We start from the raw sequence: 19558 nt of genomic DNA, 5'->3' as shown, positions 1-19558 counted from the left end.
CCATTAACAACATCTTCCACAGTACTCTTATTACTCGATTGATCTCTATAAACATTGATTTCACTGTTCAATCTAAAAAATTGTAATTAACCGATGTAACAGGGGGCATTAAATACATCATGGAAAATGAATCCATGCTCAAGGATAAAAGATCGCTACAATTCAGTTTAGGTTAAATTGTATTGTATGAACCTTCAAAAAATCACACTTTTTAACCAAAGCAATATATTCCAAACAAGGGAAACAAATAGAGTCAGGACTCAAAACCGTGTAATTTATGATCATTTACCTTGGTCTGTACAAAAGCCCACTCGATTGATAAATATTAATTCAGTAAAAAAAAAAAAAAAAAAAAAAACTTCTGTTAAGCTACTTCATAGGTAAGTCTAAATTATATTATTAAACTGGCTTAAATGTTGAACAGACAAAATATCCACCAACAGAACTGCTCCATATGTTTAACCAAGCACACAGATTCCATATGAGAACACTCCCCAACATTATCATAAAGGTACTCATTGAGGAGCTGTAATGGGTTTATTATGTGAAAAGAGTAGCTATGAACTTACCCGGTGTAATAATCCCTAGGCAAGTAAATGTCCTTGAGCGGACCAAACTGACCAAAAGGCCTGCGGAGATCTTCTGGTCTGCAAAGGAGCCAGAATGTAGTGAGCAACTACAAGAATCGGCAATATCAGAACAACTTTAAACAACAATCTCCTTCTATATACCATAAGTTTTATCAAAATAACGATTGAACATATAAGGTATAAAATGATACGAGTACAAAAGAAACAGGTAGTTTAATAATGTGAGCAGTCCATAGAAGTTGAAACTGTAAAAGGCAAATCTAATCCAGCACCAACAACGGTAGGAAGCAAAAGCATTAAGAAGAAATAACTGGTTGGCGAGAAAACCTGCAATCGTGGCGGAGATTCCGAACTAATAAACTAGTAGAAGGATCTCTACCGCGGCCAGAATAGCGACCCCTAGGAGGGGGGCTGTGTCCTCTTCTGGAGTAGCCACCTCTAGGGGGTGAAGGGCTGTAACTTCTTCCCCTCATAATCACAATCACAGTCTAAATAAACAATGGGAAAGCTCTTAGTTTACTTGTATACAATACCAGTATCAAACATTCAAACAACAAAAGGCACAAAATCATACTGTAATAACAACTTGAAACCCTAATCTGCCGGAAATGGGAAAATAACCTAACAAAACAAAAAAAAAAAAAAAAAAAAAAAAAAATCATCCAATTTCAAAAAAATTCAGAGAAAATACATGTAATAAAATCGATCAATCTTGTCAACAATTTGAATTTGAATATGAATATAAGGTTCAAATTGAATTTGTATCTCCGTTAACCTAATCGTTTTAAAACTAATATGAGAGAGGAATTGAATTAAACAGCGAATAAACAAGAAGAAAAAAAACAGTTAATTAGACGAATAAAAGCTACCTGAGAAACGAATTTGGATAGAGAGAGCAGAGAGTAATGGAGGTCTGCTGAAGATTCAAGTGGAACGACGAGAGATAATACGAGTACAGAGTATTTGCTGCAAAATGATGTGCGGCAACCTCAGGGTCCTATAATGCGGGTGACATTTTTTATTTTTTCAACGTTTGGGCCTTTTTATTGCAAGTTAACGAATGGGCCTTGGCCCAATACAATTACAACCGCTGTGCTTTTAATTTTTTTGGTTGGAGTCTAGGAGGGCAAATTTTAAGATACATCACACCTATATTTTTTGAACAATTAGTAAAAAATATGAACAATTGCAAATTTTGAACATGTAGTAAAAACATCTAAACATCGCAAAATTTGAACATTTAGTTAAAAAATCTGAACAATTGCAATGCATTATGCCTATACTTTTGAACATTTAGTAAAACAATCTGAACATCGCAAAATTTGAATATTTAGTAAAAAAAATCTGAATAATCGCAAATGCACCACGCCTATAATTTTAAACTTTTAGTAAGAAAAAATATGAACAATAACAAATTTCAAACATATAGTAAAAAAAATCTGAACAATTGCAGATTTTTGAATTATTACGGGTCAAACTAATTTTGAACTGACTCGTAATAATTCAATAGTTTTGTAATATAAACTGAACATTTAATGTATATAAACTGAACATTTAATGTATACAAAATGAACATTTCTTGATAAAATATGAACATAAAAATTGCATGTTTATGTTCAATTTTTGTGACGTGTTTATATTTTTTATACTAAATGTTCAAAAGTATAGTCGTGGTGCACCTATTTCTAGGTGTACCATGGTGCACATAATAATTGGTCTAGGAGAGTAAGAAGAGTTGAGATTTTATGGATCTATGATAAACAAATAATGGACCTCAAATATGTAGGCATAGGTAAGGGTATGAATTCGAATGATCGGATCGGGTATGATATGGTCGGGTCGGGTTGGGTCGATTTTTAAAGTTAAGTCATACTAAATTGTCATGTCCACGCGAGTCCATATTTAAATCGGATATTTTTCGGAATGAGTCGGGTCGGGTGTGCTTTTGACACCTGTGTAGATTTTTGATTACTATACAATTTTAACATTCAATTGTTTTGAATATGAATTGAAATCTTACCAATTATCTGGGAATGAATTAGGAGGGAAGAAGTTTTGTTTGGCTTGGCATTTGAAGTCTCGCTATATCGCCTATAACATCTTTGTGTGAGAATGTATGTGTGTGGAGTCGTTAAAAATTACTCCCTTTGTTTCATAATGATGTTCCTGTTTCGCAAATCGATGCAAAATTTTATTCATCTTTGACGCAAATATCTTTAATCTCACACTAGCAAAAATTATAAAAGTTAGATATTAATAATCTACTCACCAAGACGAATCAAACTAGATCCTACATGACTACATTTGCTCTCATAGATTAAGAGAAATTTAGAAGATTCTCTCTTTCTTAAAAAAGTCAAAGATTCAAAACAAGAACATCATTTTGGAACTGAGGGAGTAACTTAACCTATCAAGTATGAACAATCCAACAACAGAATGTGTAAGCATGAACATATATATAGTGAGTCATAATCAAGAACCATCTAGCTCCAAACTCAGTGTGTGTTGCTATGTGGAATATGGAAGGATGGATAATCTATTTATTTGGGTAAATGGAGTTCATATCTAATGACAAAACAAAAGGGATGTCAAACTATAACTAGGTTTAGTAAAGCTACATAAACTTAAAATAGTCTATGTATCAAAGTAGAAATGGCAAAAAATAAGTGTATTAGCGTAAGCAATGTGTACATTAGGGAATGAATATCTCTTGTATTAATAGAATTTAGCACCATGATTACACCAAAATATCCATTTGAAGGCAATGTTCTCAAATTTTCATGATACAACAATTCAAATCATCATTTGGTTTGTTCATTTATTCTTTATTTTTAGCCTTCTTCCAAAACCTAAGAAGAAATAGAGGTATTATCACAATTATTCACAATCCAAATTATGAAGTCCTTTTAATTTTAAAATTTGTTCATAATCAAAATAACATTCAATTGTGTTTTTTTTTTTTTAAAAAAATAATACACTTATTGAATCTTAAATTTGAATGTTTTTTGTTATCACTTTTTCTAGTTCCAACAGGTAAAGTGTTTTAAAGGCAGTATTATTGGTGGCTTTGAGGTGGGAACATCGGAGAAATTGATGATGTGGTTGTTGGATATTATTGTTGTAAGACGGTGTTGACTTATTGGTAGACAAACAAAGATTTATAGTCTAAAGTCTAGTGATTAGTGATGATTCAAAGATTCAGTCAAAGTTGGACATGCAATCTTCTACTCGTACCAAGTTAGGGAGTAGTGCACTTAGCTAACAGCTGGAGTACTGTGCTTTACTTGACAACAACCCACCAAAAAGGCAAAAAACCGACGCCCTTTCAATCTTCAATCTTTGATTTTGATGCTTAACTTTATGTACATCTCATTTTGTCCAATCTTACAACCGAGTATTAAACCGACCTCTTCTCTTTTAACTTATTTTTTGTTTGTTTTTGTTCTTCATAATAATACTGGAGTTATTAGTTGTTTATGTTTGAACATGCTAACTAGCGGTGCATTACTGCATTGCCTGCACATGTCAAGTCATTAGATCAAATTCAAATATTCAAGGATTAATGTATTGATATTCATTTATACCGGCCAAACAATTTTTTTGGGTGAATATATGTCTTTTACTCTATTTCTATTATATTTTATAATTGTTTCTTAATAAATTTCTATATATTACCGTGTCATAAATTTTTCTTAATACATATGAATGTACTGACCACATCAATATATACACAACATTGTAATTATATTTTGTATGACTTCGTACTTGGTAATATAATAAGATTCGACAACTAGCTCAATGCGAAACCTAGAACTCAATGTATCCACATATTGAGCTCAATCAACCAACATTGTTGATTATTAAAAAGTTAGCGTATATAGAAATAGAAACAGAAAATGAATTGGAATTGTAATTGTGGGTATGAGGATAGCAACGTAACGCGTGAAATTGACATGATATGATGGTGTGATGTTAAGTTTGTAGCGAACACATTAAAAAGGCCATTTATGTTTTTGAGTGAATCAAGCTAGTAGTATGAGCTGGTGCCCTGCAACTGCTCTGCTCTTCAATTTCTCATCAAACATTTTGATCCAATACATCACTACCGTCCATCAAAGTCTCGCCTTCATCTCAAGATATTTAATGGACGGTGGTGATGCTCATGTTGGGGGTCACTAAAGATGCACCTCACGATGTTTATGTCCCCACTAATATCTTCATTTTCGTACGGTCGGTCTAATAGGATTATGATTTCAACTACGTATCAATTATGTTGTTAGATCATCTTTTCTATAATGAGATTCCAAGTACTACTTTAAGATTATGTCTCAATTATCACAAATTCAATTAGACTTTTTTACATTTGGCTTTCAACTAAAAGTTTACTAGGACCCCCTTCAAGTAAAACTATCGGTTATCTATTGCTTAATTGCTTTTTTCAATTTAAACACCAAAAAATGAAACAGTATTAGATTCACACCAATTCTAAAACACTAATCAAGCATCCCTTAAATGATACTCCGTATTAAGCTCCTTTTACGTTGTTCTCATTGATGAGACTCTTATGTTCTGTTTGTTTTGTGGGAAATGGAAGAAGGGGTTCAGAATTTTTGGAGTTCTAGTCCCTTTATTGAAAAGGCCATGTTTTTTGGTAATTGGGTGATTGTTGGTTGGTCTTGAAAGATAGAACAAATAGTAACAGAGATCAGAGACAGAGCTGAAAGATATGAGTGGATGGAGGTGAGTGGCGCGATGTGGGTTGATATATAAAAATTTAGAAAAATCTACTACATCCGCTTTTATTTAGTTCCAACAAAAGGTATTATTTGTAATTATATTTATTTGTAGTTTATCTCGGTATCCTTTTACTTGTAAATTTATAGAAAATGGATAATTTATTTAGGGAGCTTCCACAAAATTGATGTGGCGTGGGAAGTACTCACCAAAATAGTAAGAGATATTAGCTTCCACAAACAGAAAATATGAGTTGTACTGCCTGGTACTGACGTATTATTTGTAATTTTCAAAATTATTGTATTTATCCGAGTCCATTAAAATTTTGTAGTCGTCCACATTCTCCATGTGTAAAAGTGGAGTGGTGTGGTGTGGTGGCTGGGAGAAAAGATATGAGAGAGAGGAAGAAGAGAATCAGGGAGAAAGGCAAAAAACGCATTAGACAGTGCAAATTGAATAAGACTTACACTTTGTTTGGATAGGAAGAAATGGAAGGAAAAGAAGAGAAGAGAAATGGAAGAGGACAAAATCTCTTGTTTGGGTAAAAGATTGGGGGAAGGAAGGAGAGGGAGGGATCCATTTTCCCTTTCTCTATAATAACCATAATCTCTCCAAAATTGGAGAGATTTGGAGGGAAGTTGGAGCTCACCTCCCCTCCCTTTCTTTTCCCTTCCATTCCTCCATTTTTCCTCCCCTTCTTTTCCTTCCTTCTTTGCTATCCAAACAAAGCGTTAAGGATCAAGAACTCCACTTCACTAGTAATAGTGATGAAGGATCAAGAGCTATTTAATTTCACATGATTTTTATCCAATACTATCAAAATTATAATAATGCTAAGGGCAAAAAACGCATTCGAAAATGCGGTCTGAGTAAGAAGACTAAGAACTAACAGTAAATAGCGCTTCATCACAGAGAGTAAAGGGGTTTAACGGTTCAAGGATGAAGAGCTATTTAATTTTACATGATTTTATCCAATACTATCAAAATTATACTGTATTACTAGTATGCTATTTTCAAATTTTCTGATGAAAGTACTCAGTAACTCACTGTCATGGATCAATACTCTTTTGTAATAATAGTTGCTACATTAGGTATGTAAATGTCAACGCACTCATTTATTTAACAACAATATTAATCAACAAGGATAAGTAAGAGACATAAGTCAGCAGCAACAAAAACATCAATGACTACCATATATCAAGTCTTTAAATATAAATTTATGATGGCTGCATGGCCTGACCTGTTCAAGCTATATGACCTCCCACTACAGAAGTATGAATAACTTTTAAAAATATTCTAATTTGCTAGATACAAATTGGTATGACAGTAACAACACAGTATAGAATTGGGAGTTGTTAAACAAGGAACTCATGTTCTCTATTGTAAAAATAAACAGGGGATATTCAAGGCCATAACTCTTCATTGCTTACAGAGTGACTCATAATCAATCTTGAGTGCTGTGATGATGATAAACATTCTCGTGGAACCGTTGTTACCTTTTTAATGTAATCACAGGCCCGATATCTAATCAATGAGATACTACTCATAGTGTTGGTCTGTTGGATGACAATCACAATAGTCACTGCACTATGAGTGAATCAAACAGCTGAATTTGGGGTTATTAACATTCCATCACAACATTTCTTTGAAAAAATCAAGGTTTAGAGTGTCTCGGATTATAAGATACACCCCAAGCAATAAGACTAATGTTATACCTGAAGACATAATCTGCTGCTCCACTTCCAAAGGGAGCTTCTTTCCTCCTCTGGCTGCCTCTATCAGTATCAATGCCAATGTACCCCCATCTAATGCTGGCAGTGGCAGCAGATTTATCACTGCCAGATTTATGTTCAAAATTGCCGCGAATTGGTAAAGTCCATCAATGTTGGACCTTGCTACTTCTGCTCCAACTGCGATTATAGCAACCGGACCTGAAACTTTTTCAGCTGATTGCGAAAAGTTCATGAATGTCTGTTTTAAACTATCCAACACATTTGAGGTTAGACCCCAAAACTCTTTTCCAGTGAAATTGAAAGCCTGAACAATATTACTAGGCTTAACCTTTCTAATACTGACATTAGGAGATAGCTGAACTCCAATTTTACCAGTTCCATCATAACTTTCATCAGGTGTCACCTTAATATCAAGATCCTGTCCTTGTTCAGCTCCTCCTCTATGAATTCCAAGCAGAACATACTTCTTAGGACTAGTCTTAATAACATCAACAACTTCAGTAACAGTCTTAGGGCCGGTTTTCGACAATTCGAAGCCATTAACAGACAGGATAACATCTCCGGGCAGCAACCCGTCTCGAGAAGCTGCCGAAAAAGGGCGTACATCAGGAACAAGTACACCAGGAAAGGCTTCTTGAACAGGCAAACCAACAGACACAATTTGCACAAAAATGATGATAAAAGCAAACAAAATGTTGGCAATAACACCAGCAGAAACCACTAAAACCCGATCAAAAATGGGTCTGTTTTTCAGCAAATTAACATCATCAACAGGTATATCACTGTCAGGATCATTATCAGGAAAACCCACAAAACCACCAAGAGGAAAAGCTCTAAGAGAGTATTCTACGTTATTAGCATTAAATTTAGCTAAAATTGGACCAAACCCAACTGCAAATTTACTTACATGAATTCCCTGAAGATAGGCTGCCAAAAAATGACCACTTTCATGAACAACTATGATTGCAGTAAGAACACCAGCTGCTTCAATTACTGATTGAGGACCTTCCAGGCCACCCAAATCAAACCCAGATAAATTACACCTGTAATTCCTTGATTCTCTGCCAAAATTAGTATTATTGTTATGAATTCTCCGCAAGTTCAACCCTTTATCTTGTTTGGGTTTGAGAAAGGCTAATCGGGTTCTGGGTTTGGAGAGTGATTTAGGGTTGGAACTGAAAAGGGTTTTGATGCCACAGAAAGAGGGTATTGGCGGGGAAGATGAGAGGGTAATTACCATGTGTTTGGGTCCAATTTAGTCAAAATTGGGCCTGAGCACTAAATGATCCAATTAAAAGCCCAAGGTCAAGGTTCAACTCTCCAATTGCTCAAAAGTCAAAAGTCAGGCCACAAAGTAAGCCAATTGGGCTAAAGCCCAACCTCTCCAAGTATGATGAGGTATAAAAGCCCTCATATTAACACATTCAACATGATATACGAGATCAGACACAACATCACATGCATTATCTCATACACCGATTATTCCAACTCATATGCTCATTCTTGCATTGAGAAATACTCCACAAAAGCCTCAAGCTACAAACTCTCTTGCATAGTGTCTTCCTTTTTACACATTGTACTGACTTTAGCATCGGAGGGGCCTTCCTCGGAAACACCCCCGAGGCTAGTTTACGTGTGTTCACTGTGCAGGAAACCTTCGGCCCAACACAGCTTGGATCGAATCCAGTCTTCTCCATTTCAGTGGACCTTCGGCAAGGTCCCATTGTTTTCAACCGAAACAATTTGGCGCCGTCTGTGGGGAAGACTTTCAAAAATCTTTAAGCCAAATTCCTAACCAAGATCATCTTGCAATTATCTTAGCAGCCATGGCTAAGAACCGCAAGAGCAAAAGCCTCCGTCAAGGAGCGGGCGAAAAGCCTAAAACCCCTACACCATCGCCCTCGCCGGACCGGAACTCTCCCAAGGGTGCCGGCTCGGGGGAGGATCACACAAGGAGGATTCCCTATCTCCTATAATGCATGACTCCCAATATAGGCCTGACCACTCTCGGTCTAGCAGGGGTCAGTCTGATCATAGGACATATTCGGTGTCCCGAAGCCAACCATCGGCTGCACGGCCTCATGCACACACTCGGCCGGGGACCCCTTTGACGGGGCCCAGTTCGGAAGAGGTGGCAAGAGCGCTGGCAGTACTCATGGAGGCAATGAGGGCACAGAATATGCCACCGCCTCGTGATCGAACTCCTCCGCATACCCGGCATCAGCGGAGGAAGTTAGACCATGACGGTGGGAAGCTTCCTTCCTTCCGGGAACTGGAAGAGTGGGAGGAGGATTCTTGGAAAAATGAAAAACAGAGGAAGAAGAACTCTCAATTATTTAAAGGATCCTCATCCTCAAGACCAGCAGCGCATAAGAGCAGCAGCTCAGCTTCTCGGCCAGAATCTACTCGCCGGGAACCTGAGACTGCTCGCAGAAGCGTCCTTGACCGACTCGGCGGCCAGGAACCGAGCGTGCGTAGTCGCCTCACGTTCCCAGCAGCCGAGGCCCAGACTTCCCAGCCAGGGACGAAAACCACTCCTACCTCTCTAAGAGGGCGGAGCGCGGTCCCTTCGGCCAGGAACAAGGGCAAGGCCATTATGCTTCCCGCTAGTTCACCATTCGAGCAATGGATACTGGAAGAGCGCGTACCCACGGTTAAAATACCGTCGCATATCACATATGACGGGACCACGGATCCGAAGGACCACGTGGCCTCGTATGAGACTCATATGCATCTTTGCCCCAGATCCGAGGCAACTTGGTGCAAATATTTCCCAACCACTCTCAAGGGGGTCGCGCAAGCGTGGATCTCCAAGGGAGTAAGGCAAGGCTCCATAACAGGTTGGGATGATCTGTCCTCCAAGTTCAGGAGCAAGTTTTCCACGGCAAACCGCCGAGAGAAGACTACCGCAGAGCTCATGGGTCTGCAACAGGGGGAAACTGAAAGCCTCCGAGACTACCTGACCCGTTTCAGTAACGAGTCATCAAGCGTCTCTCAGCTGGACCAGGGGCTAGCTGTTTTTGCAATGCAGAATGGCCTTCAGCCAGGAAAATTCCTAGACTTCATGGTCATGCATACCCCGCAGACCTTGGAGGAAGCTCTTAGTGCTTCGGATAAGTTCATCCGAGCCGAAGAATGGAATAAAGCAAAAACCCAACCTCAATCCGGGGGAGGGAAACAGAGGCAAATACCCTTGTCTGAAGGCCAAGGCCATAAGGCAAAGGGAAAATCAAAGGCCTCGGAGCCATCTTCGGCCAGCGACCTAAAGAAGGACAGGTTTGCCTCATACACAGGCAGATACGAGTCCTACACTCCGCTCTCTCTTCCACGCGCCAAAATTTACAGTGTGACGAAGGAGGAGCAGAGTTACCGAAAGCCGAGACCACTCCCAGAGTGGTATCAGCGAAAAAATAAAAATCAGTGGTGTGAGTTCCACGAGTCTTCGGGCCACAACACTGAAGAGTGTATCCAGCTGAAGGACCAGATAGAAGACATGGTCCGGAAGGGATACTTGAAAAAATACATCGCGGATCACCGCGAGAAAAAAGAATCCGAAAGGTTAGCAAAGGACCCTCGGCAGGACCTTGATTTCCCTCGGAAAAACAGTAAAAAACCGGAGGGGAAATTCCCTCCGATCAATGTTATCTCGGGAGGAATATACTCTCGGAGGGAGCACAAGCGTCACCTTAGAGCTTTGACTCACCAGGTGAACAACGCTGACATTCAATCTCCCCAGTCGCCGGTGCCGAACATGACGTTCACAGCCGCCGACTGCCGGGGGATTACGTTCCCTCACGAGGATCCGTTGGTGATCATCGCCACGGTGGCCAACCACGACGTCAGTAAGGTCCTTGTTGACGGTGGCAGCGGAGCAAACATTCTGTTCCGAAAGGCCTACAACCAAATTAAGCTGAAGCCCAAGCACCTTACGCCGGTACCCTATCCGGTATCCGGGTTCAATGGGGCTTCAACTTATCCAGATGGGAAGGTGACACTTCCTGTCACCATCGGTTGCGATGAGGCAGCCCGGAACGTCATGATTGAGTTTTTGGTCATCGACGCTCCTTCAGTGTACAACGTGATTTTGGGGAGACCCATAATTCACGAGATCCAAGGGGTCGTCTCAACTTATCATCAGCTGATGATTTACGTCTCAGACGCCGGCTTCCCCGAAAGGATACAGGGCAACCAGAAGGACGCCCGAAGGTGCAACTACCTCAAGCCATCCAGTAGTCGCCCAGATAACGACAAGGATGAGGAGGAGAAAGAAAAAGAAAGAGAGCCAAGCACAAAAAAGCCGAAAGGCCTAAGTGCTTCGGCCCAAGGATCAGTGCCCAGAGAAAAAGGTCCCGAAAGGGAAAAGGTTGACTCTTCATCTGAGCCGAAAGACTCAGAAAGCCAGCCGAAGAACACAAAGACTGGGACACCTGCTGACATTGGCAGCAGACCAGATTCTGAAGAGTCCAGTCCATCGGCAATGGACATGGACCAACAGACTGAAACAGCAGAGTTGGCCGAAGGAGATGCTGAGAAATGTGTAACAATCGGGATGGACCTTGATCCTAACACCCGTTGTGAACTTATTCAGCTCCTGCGGGATAACAGAGATGTGTTTGCTTTCTCGGCAGCTGATATGCCAGGGATAAGTTCAGACCTCATCTCCCATAACCGAAGGGTCCATGCAAGGCCTCTCAAAATTGGGGATCTTGTCCTTCGGAATGCTGCTGCAGTTCAGAAAGGCCGAATCCATGGGAAGCTCTCAGCTACATGGGAGGGACCTTATGAAATTTATGATGAGCTTCAGCCAGGGACATACCGACTTCGGCAGTTGGATGGAACTGAGTTGAAGAATCACTGGAATGCTGATGTACTGAAAAAATACCATGTGTAAACCCTTCGGGGCAGAACAATCTTTGTAAGTACATTTTGAACTAATGACAGGCCTTGGAGCCGCCATTTTATATAAAATTTACAACCGTTTATCCTTTCAAAATTTTCTTTGTTCTATCTACTCTTTGAGGGTTTTTTATTCAGCCTCGTCTGAAGCCTTCGCCTTCGGGTAACTGGGTTTCAGATTGCTGACAAAACCTGTCTTTTTAAAGAACACCGGTCTTTCAGCTGAAGTCAAACTTCAGTAAGACTTGTTCTCCAAAGACATGAGTCCATGGACAATTCTGGGATATTGCCTTAACTGAGCCTTGTATCCCAGAGAGCCATTATCCGAAACATTGCCTTAAGTTGGCCCTGTGTTTCGGGTATCCATTTTTCAAAGATAGCCAGAAAATCAAGGATAACAGCAACAGTTGAAAATTTTTAAATCAGCCTCGTTTGAAACCTTCGCCTTCGGGTAACTGGGTTTCAGATGGCTTACAAAACTCATGTCTTTTTAAAGAACACTGGTCTTTCAGCTGAAGTCAAACTTCAGTAAGACTTGTTCTCCAAAGACATGAGTCCATGGACAATTCTGGGATATTGCCTTAACTGAGCCTTGTATCCCAGAGAGCCATTATCCGAAACATTGCCTTAAGTTGGCCCTGTGTTTCGGGTATCCATTTTTCAAAGATAGACAGAAAATCAAGGATAACAGCCTTTTTAAATCAGCCTCGTCTGAAACCTTCGCCTTCGGGTAACTGGGTTTCAGATGGCTTACAAAACTCAGTCTTTTTAAAGAACACTGGTCTTTCAGCTGAAATCAAACATCAGTAAGACCTGTTCTCCAAAGACATGAGTCCATGGACAATCCTGGGATATTGCCTTAACTGAGCCTTGTATCCCAGAGAGCCATTATCCGAAACATTGCCTTAAGTTGGCCCTGTGTTTCGGATATGCGTCTTCTTTAAGAACGCTGGTCTTTCAGCTGAAGTCAAATTTCAGTAAGACTTGTTCTAAAGAGGTTAGTCCCAGAAAGCTAATATCCCAAGCATTGCCTTCAGTTGGCCCTGTGTTTCGGATATCCAACTTTCAGACAGTCAATCTTCAGTAAGACTTGTATCCCAGAAGCATTGCCTTCAGTTGGCCCTGTGTTTCGGATATCCAACTTTCAGACAGTCTTCAGTAAGACTTGTATCCCAGAAGCATTGCCTTCAGTTGGCCCTGTGTTTCGGATATCAATTTTGAAGAAGTTCAGAAATTGCTTATTCAACTAAAGTCATACTTCAATTTCTGTGGGGGCAAGAAGCACGCAGTGCAGCTATGTTCGGCAGAGTTGAAGAAAAGAAACAGTAAAGCATTCAAAAATAAAGCAACTGAAGAAAAAAAATATTGAGCTACAAGTTCAATAATTCAGTATCGGCAGCCGCCCACAAGCGGAAAATAACAGCTGCCGAAATACGTACATAAGCAAAAAAAATAAAACTGCTGTACGACAAGGCAAGCTGAAGCAAAAAACAAGGCAAAAAACTCAGAAAGCGGCAAGTCTAAAGTTAAGCACATGATGAACCGCAAGATTCTGAAGACGACTGCCCGAGTTCCTATGCTTCAGCCGGCGGATCAGACTGATCAGCGTTGAGTCCCATGGTGGCCTCAGCCCCAGCAGCAGAAGAGGCGGGCTTTGCACTTTGCCGAGCCTCCCTTTCCCTCTGCTCAGCTTCCAACTCCAGTCTTTCAGCTTCCTCTTCGGCTTCCTCAGCCTTAAGAATTTCAGCTTCAGCTGGAGTTGCATACTTCATGTGAGGGTCTTCGGGATTCTGGACCCACTCAGCACATTTAGACCAGTCCAGTTTCGGCTCAGCATGAAGGCAGACTCTTCGGCATACTCGGAATCCGTTTCTGAAACCCATCTCATATTCCTCTTGGGTATAAACACGGACCTTGAGTGAAGCCTCAGCATCAGCCAGCTTCTTCTGGGTCTCCTCCAAGTCTTCCTTGGATTTCTTCAGCTCATCAGCGACTTTGGAGGAGGAACCCTTCAGCTCATTCAGCTCTTGCTGAATTTGGAAAGCCTTTGTCTGAGCTTGGGCCACTTCAACTTTCTGGATCAGCAGTTGATCCTCAGCCTCTTGGAATTTAGCTCTTTGGGCTTCAGCAGCAGCAGCAGCCTCTGAGAGTTGGACGTCTTTGGCCAGGAGCAACTCTTCAGCAGCCATTCGGCTGGCTTCAAGAGCCTCTAGACGCTGCTGCACTTCAGCTTGTGCAGCAGTTCCTTCTTGAATTCGGCTCTCAATAGCAGCCTTGAATTTGGAGACGTCCACTCCCATATGCTCCTGGAGGAATTTTTCCCCTTCCATCAGTGGGGGAAAAACCTCCATCTCCATAGCATCGCAGAAGGTTTTCAGAGTTTCGGCAGCTTTTTTACCGTACTCCTCAACCTCCTGCTGCTTCTCTTCAGCTGCTGCTTGCTTCAGCTTAGCAAGCTTAACTTCCTCTTCAGCCACCTTCCTTTCGTGCACAGCAGCGTCTACCCTATCTTGTAGGGTATCAATCAGCTCTACAGTGAGAGTCTGATTGTGCACGAACTGAAAACAGGAAGACAAAAAAAAAAATAAGTAATAAGAAAAAAAAAAATAGAGCTGAATTTCGGAGGAAATGAAGGAAAATTACCTGCATCATCAGCAGTTGGTTAGACCTGGCTGGGTCAGGAACTGATCTACTGGATTCGCCCATCCCAGCAGTGGCCTTCAGCGACCAGATCCTTGCCCTGTCTACTTCGGACATGCCAGCAAAATTGCCGAAGTAGGCTGCAGCTCCTTCTCGGTTTTGACCCCATATGAGGTCCCAGATGTGATCTGGGACTGGAATTCGGGGGGCCGAGAAACCCATTTCTCCAGAATGCAGAGTCTGGAAAGAAGGGAAGGACGACGATGGAGCTTGATGGGCCTTGGTTGTCTCAGCATCGTCCTTCTCAGAGGAGTCAAGTACTATGACCTCCTCTTCTTCAGGGGTGAGGACGAAAGCCTCAACCTCTCTTGCGATATCTGCCGTGAAGCCTTCAGCACTTGACATCACGGCATCTTTATTTTCGTGCTCAGCAGCACTCTCCTTGATTTCTTCTTGGACCCCTCCCTTAGGTTCGGGAGTTCTCTGATCCACCTCCATCTCAGGAGGTGGCGGAGGGGTCTTTTGAGGAGATTGGGGTGTTGGCTGGGGAACCCTCGGCGATCCATTGCCTTCCTCAGGTTCCCTTATTGCGACGCCGATGGTCATCGGCCTCTGCTGAAAATCATGAGGGCCGATGATGGCCATCCTTCGGCGCCTTTTCAGAAGGGGCTGCTCGTCCATATCTGAATCTGAAGACTCTTGTATTTGATCTTCGGGACGAACAGGAGCTTTGCCTTCTCTGTGTCTGTTACTCTCTTCAGACTGTAACAGACAGGGGGGAAGAAGAGTGTGAGTAAAAAAAAAAAAAAAAAAAAAAAAAAAAAAAAAAGAAGAAGAAGAAAAGAAAAAAGTTGTCTGAAAGCTCACCGAGGTCTTCAGCAAAGCCTCGTCTTCTTCAGCTGCTCTAGCTGCAGCTTCGGCTTCAGCAGTTCTGGAGGACCCTTCTCCTCCTTCACAAGCCTCAAGTACCCGTGCAACCTCTTCGGCTGTGCGGGCAGCTTCAGCTTCTTCGTTCAGCAGCTGAAACCAAGGGTCTCTCTTCTTCCACCAAGGCTTCTGCCTCTGATACAGAGCAACAGCCTCAATTTGGAAGTGGGAAGAGTCCAGATGAACTTCCCTATGCCTCGGCTCAGTGATAGACGGGGCCCGTTCAGTTACAACTCGCTCTCGGTTAACACCAAGACGAGCGTAGTTAATACCAACGTTGGTCTCGTCCCGCTCTGAAAAAAAGGAAAGGGAAAAAGTTTAGCTCAGATATGTTGGCACAGCATAAAAAAGCAAAGCGAGAGAAGAAAAAGAGGTAGTTAAAAAGCCTCGGCCCCAGCCGAAGAAGCTTACCATCCTTAAACTTTCGGCTGAGGCCAACAGCTGCTAGCATGTTCTCTTGGAAAACGTAATGCGTATCGGGGAGCCAAGTCTCCGGGATATGCTGCATTCGACCACTTCCCCCCGGGTTCGGCAGCTTGCCGAAGATATGTTGCTGATCCAGGTTCGGATCCGCCCCGTTATCTGCGGGGGGACCTAGACTTCCCATTTCGGGATCAGGCTCAGCTAAGTACCGGGGAGCGCTGAAGACACAAGGGTGGCCCGGATCTATGGGTGCCCTAACCCAAATCCATTGACCTCTCCAGTCCTTGTCTGAAGAGTCATTTGGCCACATGGTCAAATATTGGGGCCGGGACTCAATCCGATACCACCCAGAACCATGGCTTCCGTGCCCACTCTGAATATTTGGCACTAGCCGATGGAGCTTTCTGAAGCAGTGCAGGTTCGGCACGTATCTGAAGAACTTGCAGACCCATAAGTATGTCATCACCCTTCGGATGCTGGTGGGGGTTAGCTGACATAGGGAAATGTTGTAATGGATCAGCAAGTCTCGGACGAAAACGTCCAAAGGGAACCTCAGCCCATACTGAAGCTGTCTCGTGTACACCCCCACATACCCCGGGGGTGGACGATGGATTCTATCGGATGCTGAGGGCATTCGGCACCAATATCCATCAGCTTCAAAAATGCCGTAGTGCAACTCAATTTGCTCAGCAAATCGATATTGATCGGCGTTCTCTACCCACCATGAGTAGGGGCGGTTCTTTATCATGGCCGAAGCGACTTCGGCATTCTCCCACTCTGAAAACCCAGGGAGGATATCCCAAAGGACAGCGGGAATTTCATCGTCCCGTCCAGAAGCACTCGGCTCACCCGTTCTTTGAGGAGGAGCCGAGGAAAGGGGAGTCGCCCTAATCCCTTCAGCATGGTCAGACTCCGGCCTTCGACCATTCCAGGTCCCAATCCTATTCCTAGGATCGGGAATCGGCCTTGCTCTTCTTGGAGCACGGGCTCTACCTCTAACTCCTCTTGCCATGGACTATTTCGAAGAGAAAAGTCGAAAGAAAAGGGGAAGGAGTTCGAATTCGAAGAAAAATAAACTGAAATCAAAGGAATTTACCTTAATCTGAAGCGAAAGTTGCCGATTTACGAGTTCGTAGTGGCAAGTCTCAGTTTCTAAGCTCAATGCTCGGGGGAATTTGCGAAGTTTTGATACGGATTCTTGGATTCTCTCTCGAAGAATTCTGGGTTTGTGTTGGTGAATCAGTGAGGAGAATGACGCGCCTCTGTTTATATCTCCAGGTACGGGATACGAAGAGTCTGTGCTTTAATTTCTCTTAAGTACCCACTAAGTAACCATTAAACACATGTCTTGTGATTAAACCGCCCATTATCCGTCCAACTTCCGCAAATCATTAACCGTTGTTATCTCATTAATTACGGTTTAAATTCAAATTCAAATTTTTGGATCAATTAAATCATTTACTTCCCTCCTTTTCTGAGTTAAATCAAACCCGACCCGTCATTCTTCCAAATCGGGTCTGGGGGGCAAGTTGTTTGGGTCCAATTTAGTCAAAATTGGGCCTGAGCACTAAATGATCCAATTAAAAGCCCAAGGTCAAGGTTCAACTCTCCAATTGCTCAAAAGTCAAAAGTCAGCCCACAAAGTAAGCCAATTGGGCTAAAGCCCAACCTCTCCAAGTATGATGAGGTATAAAAGCCCTCATATTAACACATTCAACATGATATACGAGATCAGACACAACATCACATGCATTATCTCATACACCGATTATTCCAACTCATATGCTCATTCTTGCATTGAGAAATACTCCACAAAAGCCTCAAGCTACAAACTCTCTTGCATAGTGTCTTCCTTTTTACACATTGTACTGACTTTAGCATCGGAGGGGCCTTCCTCGGAAACACCCCCGAGGCTAGTTTACGTGTGTTCACTGTGCAGGAAACCTTCGGCCCAACACAGCTTGGATCGAATCCAGTCTTCTCCATTTCAGTGGACCTTCGGCAAGGTCCCATTGTTTTCAACCGAAACACCATGATTTTGTGAATTGGAGAAGAGGGAAGAAAGGGATTTACAGTGAAAATGTGAGATGATTTTGGAAGAGAGGTGAGGAGAGAGAGGGAGTTTTGGATAATTCATTTGATTGGTTGATTTGCAACTCTATCGAAAACAATCCAAGGCCATGTCGTTCTCCTATTTTAGATTGTGGCTATTGGATTATCCAAGTTTAATTTGCTTTCCAAATTTCATAAATTTACAATTTGGTATATACAAAGACTATAATATAAGGCATTTGTTCTCCTTGGCTAAAAGTATGCGAGCAAATCTAACCTAAATTTTACTTTTTTTTTTAGGAAAAGTTAACCGGAATTATTATTGCAATTTAAGTTTTACTTTAAATTATAGTGAGTTACAAATTTTATACTAGTAGTAGCTTACTAGCTTAGTAAGTATCTTTGTGATCTTTTAATATCCGGCCTTCTATTCAAACAATTTGTTTGGATGGCAACATAAATCAAACAATCCACAAGAGAGCGTATAATAAATGGTTAAGCGTACTTTTTGTCCCGGCCTTCATTGATTTAAATGATCAATTGTGGGAATGCCCACTTATATAATTAATCATGGTAATAATCCAATGCTCGAAAACTATTGTTTCATCAATAATTCAACACTCGTGAACTATTGCTCCCTAATATGTTCCTTGATGACATTACTGTTTGCTCTATTTACTCAATTTTCATACTTTTAAAGAATCTTTGAGCAACTAAATCTGTAATTAACTATTTTTTAATAAAATTATGAATATCTAATTAGCTAAAACAATATAATAAAATAGATCGATTTAACAAGATCACACATGAGTCCATTTATTTCTTTTAAGTATATATCAACGCATGTTGATGGTCAAATTTCTCTAGCCTTCTAAATATATAGGGTTTCTCAAGCCCAATAGAAGAAAATTATTAGGTTATATTATTGTTAACCGTTCTAGATATGAAAGAAATTGGTGGGTTTTGGCTAGGTGCAGTGGATGGTGGCTCGTTGCCTTGTTAGTTGGTGGAGTGGCCAGTGGCTGTGATAAGAGGGTGGAAAAAATGGCACGTTTGTGGCAAGGGAATTGGTGGCGATGCATATCTATCAAAATATAGCCATTATAGACTTAAAGTTGTGCAACACCTAGTAAGATAAATGGGACAATAACCTTTATCGGATGGAGCTAGCAAGGGAGTGTTACGTGATTTGTCTAAAAATGAAAATAAAAACAAACCTTTTTTTTTTTTGTACAAAATCAAAGTTTATTGCTAGACCTAAGAGTGGTTGCGCTAGTTTAACAACTTCATTTTGGTATAGAATATTGGTTACTAAACTACACTAACTCCGATCCATTTCATTTTTTCAAAAGCACGTAATTTAATTTTGATTATCCTTTTTTTCAAATATATGAATAAATATACTTGTAGGTGAGATATTATTCATATACTCCATGTTTAAGAATTTTTGTGAGACATTCACAAATAAAATAAGAACATGCAGACAAGAAAGGAGTCATGCATATACACAACCAATATATGTCTAGCTTGGTCTTGGAGTATGGAGATCGTAGTTGACATTTT

The 19558-nt window shown here is 41.1% G+C and overlaps 1 protein-coding gene and 1 long non-coding RNA gene across 2 annotated transcripts; both read right to left on the bottom strand.

The window, feature by feature from the left end:
* Nucleotides 1-464: 464 nt before the first annotated feature.
* Nucleotides 465-1557, bottom strand: LOC110695899. The gene is made up of 3 exons (XR_002506224.1): nucleotides 1460-1557; nucleotides 918-1078; nucleotides 465-647 (listed from the first exon to the last, which is right to left on the bottom strand). It is a non-coding gene; the product is annotated as an uncharacterized LOC110695899 (long non-coding RNA).
* Nucleotides 1558-6956: 5399 nt separating this feature from the next.
* On the bottom strand, nucleotides 6957-18180 carry LOC110695895 (probable membrane metalloprotease ARASP2, chloroplastic). The gene is made up of 2 exons (XM_021873125.1): nucleotides 17978-18180; nucleotides 6957-8297 (listed from the first exon to the last, which is right to left on the bottom strand). Exon 2 carries the CDS (start codon nucleotides 8295-8297, stop codon nucleotides 6957-6959), a length of 1341 nt encoding a protein of 446 aa, XP_021728817.1. The 5' UTR covers nucleotides 17978-18180.
* Between the last annotated feature and the right edge of the window lie 1378 nt (nucleotides 18181-19558).

This window comes from Chenopodium quinoa, unplaced genomic scaffold (genome assembly GCF_001683475.1).
Source record: "Chenopodium quinoa cultivar QQ74 unplaced genomic scaffold, ASM168347v1, whole genome shotgun sequence".
Lineage (NCBI taxonomy): Eukaryota > Viridiplantae > Streptophyta > Magnoliopsida > Caryophyllales > Amaranthaceae > Chenopodium > Chenopodium quinoa.
This window is presented reverse-complemented; position numbering and strand designations above follow the sequence as displayed.